This window comes from Lissotriton vulgaris, chromosome 2_1 (assembly GCF_964263255.1).
Source record: "Lissotriton vulgaris chromosome 2_1, aLisVul1.2, whole genome shotgun sequence".
Lineage (NCBI taxonomy): Eukaryota > Metazoa > Chordata > Amphibia > Caudata > Salamandridae > Lissotriton > Lissotriton vulgaris.
In genome coordinates this window covers 1,993,393,696-1,993,401,935 of record NC_141687.1, presented here as the reverse complement: position 1 = coordinate 1,993,401,935, position 8,240 = coordinate 1,993,393,696, and the positions used below count along the sequence as shown (strand labels likewise).

Below are 8,240 nucleotides of genomic sequence, written 5' to 3'. Positions count from 1 at the left end.
GTGTATGTTTTCACAAATGCTTTACACACTGCCTCTGAGATAAGCCTGCCTGCTCATGCCAAGCTACCAAGGGGGTTTCAGGGGTTATTTTAGGAGTGTAGCTCCCTTACCCTGACTAGAAGCAAGGGCCCCTACTTGGTCAAAGGTACCTACATCTGCCAACCAGAGACCCTCATTTCTAACATGCCATACTAATGTACACAGTACCATCAAAACCTGTATTACTGATCTTATTACATCACAATGTTTGGTCATCCAGAGGTTCCTCAGGTAGATCAAGGAGGTATGCAGGGTATCAGGGCCCAAAAGTCTTTTGGTCTAGAGGCACTCAGCAATTCCCCTGCATACGTTTTTACTTGGTCTCTACAGTATGCCATGTCTCAATACCAATCTTCCATCTGAGGGTATGTCCTTTGACCCCAATTTATAAGAAAAGCCTCCCTTAACCAGTAGCAGACTGACCGCCACTAGCTTACGGCTTTCAGCTTTTAATGTCTTAAAGTAGCCCAGCAGACACACCTTAGGATTACAATGAACTGTTTGTACCACCACCTCAGTAAGGACGCGTGTAACCCACTCCCAGTATTAGAGTATCCGGGGACAACCCCAAGCCAAATGTGTAGCGTCAGCCCCAGGGAAATCACAACTGCTGCAAGTATCATACTTCCTTAGGCCATATCTCTGCCTAAATGGTGTGTAGTACATCTGATGGAGAAACTTGAAGTGAATAATGCATATATTCCCATTTAAAGTGAGCTCCCCAGTTTGTGTGGGGTAAAACACCTATTCTGCTTGGGTAAGGGGCGAGTTCAGAACATCATTCCATTTATCGCCTATAGACTTAGGGGACTGAGCTTCGTCTAGTTGGGATGTGTTATATAACCTGGTGGCGAGTTTCTGTGTAGTTGATCTGGACAGAAGAACCTGTGGTGCGGACAGAGCCAAGGGCTCCACCGAAAATTGTGGGTATAGTTCACTCATAGACGCTTGCAGCCAAAGGTATGTGAAGTGAAGCAGAGGGGAGCTGTACTCTTGTTGGGCCATGGCTGTTCACTCAATAACTTGCCCATCCAGGAATACACCACCCATTGTAGTCAGCTTTGCTGTGGCTAGTAAACTTTATTCTTTGGGTACTGCAATGACCGATGTTGCTGGGTGGTGAGTTAATGGTAGTGCCTTCCCATACAGTAGATTTCTATTAGCCTTCCGCATTTCCCTAGTGGTGATGTGTGGATGGTGGAGATTTCTTTGCACCTGTTTGCTAGGGTGCTTGCCTTAGGGTCAGACTCATGTTCCCGTTCTAACCTCTGCAAGTCATCCTCCAGTTTCTGTAACTGGGTGCGGATGTCCCGCAAGATTGCTGTAAGCATTCCCATGCATACCCCACAGATATTGGCTTTATATGCTTCCCAGAGGACCCCGGCACTGTCAACTGGATCTATATTTATGGCAAAGTATTCCACTATAGCTTTCCTTTCTGTAACCTTAAATTCTGGGTCCAGTAGTGCCATGGGGAGTAGGTGCCACTGGAACTGTCGAAGGATGTGCGTCAGGATAGACAGCAACAATAACGCTGGTGCATGGTCTGATAATGTTTTGGGCATATGTCAAATGTCTTACACCCATGTATTCACATCCCTTGTTTCTGACCAGTAATCAAAGCGGGACCAGGATCCATGGACCGATGAGATGTACATCCTCCACGCCAACTGTTTCCCTTGTCACTTCCCGGTAGCAGTTCTGTCTAAACTCGAGTTCAAGTATAAGCCCCATGTAGTAGCAGAGGGAGGCAGAGCTGACAGCTTGCACCAAATTCATGAGTAAAAAGTCTGGATCATCCACACTGGGGCAGTAGGTATTAATGATAGCCAACATTGTGCCGCAGAGTATGCCCTGTGCTATCACGTATCGATCCCTGTGTGTGTTGCCTCAAATGGGACCCCCTTCTTGATCAATATCATAACACTTGCACCTGGTATCTCTGTAGCTCTACCCCTGAGGTGCATCTCCTGCAATGGCGCTATTGTATCCTATGCCTATCTAGGTAGGCTAGCACTTGTGTAATCTTTTTCAGGTTATTAAGCCCAAGTCAGCAGGAGTGATGGAACAGCTTGAGGGTTCCTTACTTTCTGCCTAGACTCTGCGCCGTTGTGTATGTGTGAGACGGATCTCCTGATGTTCCCTGGATTGGCACAGCACTGCATCACAGTCACTGTAATTTAGGAGGGTGCAATGATAGGACACAGAGGAGTGCATGGGGGTTGCCTAATCATCAGCAATCTATGTGCTGTTTTGACCACCAGCACTTTGGAGAACTGCTCGGCTCCAAAGATCTCCTTCAGCAAGCTCTCCACATAAAGCTCCATTGTGCTGATATGAGTGGATTCGGGGACCTCTGTGATCGGTGGGTTGTTCTGTTCAGATGTAGCTTCGAGTTCCTCATTTTTGGCTTGAATTAGTGCCACAACCTTCTCCATATTTTGGCATTTCTCTTGGGTGTTGTGAAGCTAGTCTTCAGCCATGGATATGCGTTGCTCTGCCTCCATTATTCTGGACGACTGTTTATCCAGCTTAGTCGCAATGTGGTCAATACATAGATTAAGAGTGTTAATTTTCCAGTCAATTGATTTTTGACCCTGCTGCATTGCCACCTGCGTGGATGCCAGCATCACAGATCTATGAGGCTGAGTCGGACATCTCCTCTCTGCTTGGTTTGGCCGCTTGCTTGGCCTATATGGTGAGGCGGGACTTCTTTTTGTCAGTTTTGCCCATGATGTGCCATTGTAGACTGGTGGTTCTTATAAATGCACAGCGTTTCTGTATTGGGTGTTCTGCATATTTGTCGAAGGGGGGGGATGCCCACCAAGGCTGCAGGTTCCTCACTATCCCCTCATGTAGATGCACACTTGTGGAGTTTTGTTGCTCATGGTGTACTGCGGCTAGGCTTACCCCTGCTGTTCCTTCCCAAGCCGAGGTACAGCGGGGGGCGGAGTGCTATAGCAGGCTATCCAGCACTACACAGCGGATCTGCCTGCTTCCAAATCCTGCCAAACAGCTGCTCTGTGGAGGCGATGGCCGTCAGTCCAAGGACCCGATCACAGTGCCCACTGATACCCACCTACAAGGGCACATAGAAGGCGCCCACGCCCTAATCACAGGGGACGCTCAGCAGGTACACCCCAGGATCAGTGCGCCCCTCAATGGGATGGTTTCAGGCAGCACGACTGGCCCACAGCTCTCTCCTCACTGCTACCATGCAGCATGCCCAACTCCTCAGCAAATCCCTGCCGCAGCTCACTACAAGTGGCCCAGCAGCTGCCCACGTCTCCAGCACCCTCCAAACCACCTGCTGGGCTAACATACACCACTCACCGCAGTGAACAGCTTGGCACAGCTCACCAGCAGCTCAATTCTCCTCCGTTGGGGGCTATGTTAACGTAGTGGAAACACCGTTAAGCCCTCAGAGTCCCTCGGCAGATCTGATGGTGGCAGCGATTTTGCATCACTGTGCCATCATGCAGGCCTGTTGGCATCTCAGCGGTGCTCCACCATATTGTGGTATTGATCCTGGCAGCCCGGCTCTTCCGATTCTCCACATTTTGCCACACTGGTGGCAATGTTTCTTGGTGGCTGCTGGTCCCAGTATTAAAGAGTTTAGTCGGATATAGTTCCTCGGTCTGCCGAACGGCACTAACTTGCGGCCATCTTGTGTCGGGCTCTCTTGCACACACCCCAATTATTGTACACATTTCAGCAGGAGGAGTCAGAAACTGGTACTGATGTGCACTTTTGTATGTGTTTGTCTGAGAGTGTATGTGTATAAGACTTTGTGGATGTTTGTGTCTTCCTGTTTGAGAGTGTGTGAGAGAGAGAGAGAGAGAGAGAGAGAGAGAGAGAGAGAGAGAGAGAGAGAGTTTGTGTGTGCCCATGTTTGTGTGAGAGAATGTGTGGGTGTATGGCTCTGTGTGTGCGTGGGTGGGCGGGGCTGTTTAACAGGGGAACGCGTCTCTGGCACCACAGCTGCACCCTGAGCTCCTCTTGGCACAGGCTGAAGCTTTCAGCTTCCCCAGTAGCAAATCCCCATGAAAGCAGTGTAGAGATTGAACAGCATGCACTGGTTTTGCGCTCCATCGGGAGCTTGGAGTCAGTGCCTGCTCATCTCTCCACCCAGCAAATCAGTTGGGTTGGAGTGATGTCAGTGTGCATGAGGGTTTGGCCGGCCTGAGACTGCCGGCCAAACCCTCATGCGCACTGAGAGCAAGGCCCACCACTCCTCCTCCCCTGCTACAGTGCTGTGGCCCCGCCTTCCAAGACTCAGACACAGGATGAAAATACCTATACCTGTGGTTCCCAAACTGTGCGCCGCGGCACCCCGGTGTGCCGTAATGAGGAGCCAGGGGCGCCGCGACCACAATGTAGAAAAGTGAAGCAGCCGCCAAGAAGTCAGAGAGAAGGCCTTGGCTTGGCTTATATTTTACGTATGATTTCTAAGGTGCTCCGTTTTTACAGTAAACGTACTGCTGATAATAAATATGTAAAACAAAGGTTGGGCAGAAGATCCACATTCTGCCCAACCTTTGTTTAACACCCATATCACCAGCATTATTTTTAATGTAAAAACAGAGCATGTTAGAAATCAGACATAAAATATAAGCCAAGCCAAGGCCTTCTCTCAGAGAGAAGAAGGCCTTGGTTTGGCTTATATTTTATGTCTGATTTCTAACATGCTCCGTTGTTACAGTAAAAATAATGCTGTTGAAATGCTAATCACAGTTTGGGAACCATGGCCTTAAAGGTAACAAAAGGGGCGAAAAGGTGAAAGTGGCGAGAGGAAAAGGCGAAAAGCCAAAAGCACAAAAAGGCAAAACTGAAAAGAGGTGAAAGAAAGGCAAATAGCAAGAGACAGAAATGAAAAAGAAGGCTAAAATAGAGAAGCAGATGTGGGTCTCAGATTTAGTGCAGCAGCGGCCGGGCTCAAAAGGGCGAGGCCAGGCCAGAGAGCCAAGGCACAGCTGAGGCAGGCAGGCAGGGCCAGCAGGGCCAGGCAGCACCTTTTCAATCAATGTTGGGGGAAAAACCCATGTGTTCTAATCTATACCTTGAAGTCAGCCAGCAGTTCTTTCATGACAGATATTAGCTCACTGTAAACTACAACTAACAAAAGGACGTCTCTGACAAACGCAGTAACCCACGTTCCTGTTTGTTACATTCACTTTGTGATCTGCACGGTACATGTTTTGTGCAGCAGGAATATCGACCCTCTGCACTACCTAACCAAGAATAACAACTTCCTCGAGTCAAAAATTCTATTAGACAAAACTCTGATCTCGCCTGCTAGAGGCCAGGAACGGGGCAGCAGGTGCTTTTATGCCCCTTAAATTTTCTTTTTGCCACCGGTAAAAAAATGGTGGGGAGCCATGGCAAACTGCCAATTAGGTCAAGGGAGCCACGGGTCAAAAAAAAAGGGAACCGCTGCACTATACGGACATATTCAAGGCAGAGATCACTGAGAAGGGAGAGGGGGAGAAAACTGAGGCTTTATTGGTTTAGCAAAATAAGTATGGGACGAATTCATAAGGGGAAAAGAAGCACTCAACATATGGGATAAAACGATCTTTAATGGCAAATCCTGGAGAGCCCTTTTTTCATGGATGTTTCCCATTTGTCACATTTAGCCTACAGATTGCTTTGGGGAAATGTATTTGTTAGCAGAAACAAAAAATAATAGGAGTTAATTTTAAGTTATAAAGCACTTTTACAAGCAACACCATCAATCGATTTCAACTGGCTTCATAAAGAGGGCATTGTATGTTGAAAAATACTATACTGATCCAAAATGCTAATTGGAATCTAGAAATTATGAATTAACATGATTCGTTGGATATTGTACAGAGCTGTATGGACTGGTATGTTCGATTTTATCAGAGTTCTTGCATTAACCGCATCATAGGCGACCTTGAAGATTAATATTATTGTTTCTTCTGTTAAGGCTCACCCACAGACATGGATCTAATTCAACAATTCTTAATTGTTTGGTTGTGCTCGGCTGTAATTAAAAGGCTTTTTGGCTTGGGAATGGAAAAAGTACATATATTTTCTTCTTCTTAATTTTGAACCCCTGGAGAAGCACCTATTTAGAACAGCGAAACGTGTTGGTTGTAACAGAAAAGAATGACCTCACGACTACTTTGTTTGTTTCTATTGTATTGATCGTATGAGTTTTTGTTTTACATATGTAGGAAGATATCTGCTCCTGTTGTTTGGAATGAAGACTATGCAGCAGAAGTCTTTTTGTAACAAATGTATATTGGGCTTTTGAGATTGTTGCTGTACGTGCAGATAAAATTGGTAAAATTGGAAACTTCCTGTTCAATGTTATTGCTCCCCATTACTCAATAAATGTCCTTATGCTATGTTATAAGCTACAATAGGAAATAACAAGTTAAATGTACTACACCTACAATCCAATACTGCTTCTCCAGCTGGGTGACACAACACAGTGAAAGGTTGATGTCGGCAGAAACGTTTTTCTCAGTACTGGATGGGATTGTGGGTAACTGCAATAGAAAAACAATTACATTTGATCTACAGAGCAGTAACGTCATTTGTTGACAAACAAAGCGTACAATCAAGAAGAACATGTAGAGTGGCACATGTGAAAGATAAGTAACAATTGTATTACTCTGATCAAGCTCGGTATTCTTCTATTAAGAACAATTATGTTGCCTCTAAATAACTTTTAATAGATGTTGCCTCTAAGTTAACTTTTAATAAAGTAAGGTTTTATTGAACCATTCTGCACAAGCTAAATGCCTTCTTTTTTCTTTTAGGACAGTAGTATATTTAGTTTCAATTAAAACAGCATTTCAATTTTATCTCACCAGATACAGAATTCAGTGAACAATGGAAGGGCAGAATCGAACTACTGTGACTGAATTTATTCTGCTGGGACTTTCCAACCACCCCAAAATACAAATTGTTCTCTTTGTGTTATTCCTGATCGTCTACATGATAACTCTGATTGGAAATACTTTCATCATCCTGTTGAGCAGATTGGACCACCATCTCCAAACCCCTATGTACTTTTTCATAAGCAACTTGTCCTTCCTGGATATCTGGTACACATCAAGCATTGTCCCAAAAATGCTGGAGAACTTCCTAGTGCAGAAAAAAAGCATTTCATTCAATGGATGTATGGCACAATTGTGTATTCATCTTTCATTGGGTGGGACAGAGTGTTATCTACTGTTATCAATGGCCTATGATCGCTATGTAGCCATATGTAAACCATTGCATTACACCAACATCATGGACAAGATACTGTGCATTAAGTTGGCAGCAGGTTCGTGGTTTGGTGGCATTATAAATTCATTAATCCATACTGTTTTTGCATTGCAGTTGACCTACTGCGGGCCAAACGAAATTGACCATTTCTTTTGCGAAGTTCCAGCTGTGCTGGGTATGGCATGCACAGACTCCTCCATGAACAAGACCGTAATATTTTTCTGCGCAATAGTAGTGGTCATGATCCCCTTCTTCTTAATCCTGATTACTTATATTCGCATCTTATCCACCATCCTCAAAATCCACTCGGCCGATGGGAGGCAAAAAGCTTTCTCAACCTGCGCATCCCATATCACGGTCGTTTCTTTATTCTATGGCACAATCATTTTTATGTACATGAGACCCGGATCAAGTCACTCACTGCATCAGGACAAAATGGCTACTCTCTTTTATAGTGTTGTGACTCCAATGCTAAACCCCCTAATCTACAGTCTTAGAAACAAAGATGTGAAAGAAGCTCTGCTCAGAATCAGAGGCAGAAAAATAGATTCGTAATAAATGAAAGACTCAAATGTCATGGAACAGCAAAGTTGAATGATTGAAATAGATTCATAAATTGTGAGAAGTTTACGTTTTAATAACTTTCTCAGCAGTGAGTAAAAAAAATAATATCACACAGGCAGTGAGGGGGCATGTGTTTTCAGCAAACTATACAAGTGCTATATAAACTATACATTTTTTTGGTATGTAAGGAATAGTTGTACATGCATAGTTTGTTTTTCAGAATTAACCTGCAGAATTTCTTTGCCTGAAGTGCCAGCCATTCTTACTAATAAAACGTACACAGGAAATGACACTTAACCTCAATAATCCTGAGGCTAGATCACCACTGTTGAAGGGAGCACGGGAGGTGTTTGGTGCCTTTCGAGGGCACTTTCATATTGAATAAAGATGCA

At 44.9% G+C, this 8,240-nt stretch overlaps 1 protein-coding gene across 2 annotated transcripts; it reads left to right on the top strand.

The window, feature by feature from the left end:
* Nucleotides 1–531: 531 nt before the first annotated feature.
* LOC147733623 (olfactory receptor 2G3-like) lies at nt 532–7,839 on the top strand. Of its 2 annotated transcripts, XM_086959000.1 has the most exons (2): nt 532–538; nt 6,911–7,839. In XM_086959000.1, exons 1-2 carry the CDS (start codon nt 532–534, stop codon nt 7,837–7,839), a joined length of 936 nt encoding a protein of 311 aa, XP_086815126.1. The 2 variants fall into 2 exon arrangements, with proteins under 2 accessions (XP_086815126.1, XP_086815127.1); XM_086959001.1 differs by lacking the exon at nt 532–538 and having other exon boundaries at nt 6,898–7,839.
* Nucleotides 7,840–8,240: the final 401 nt, after the last annotated feature.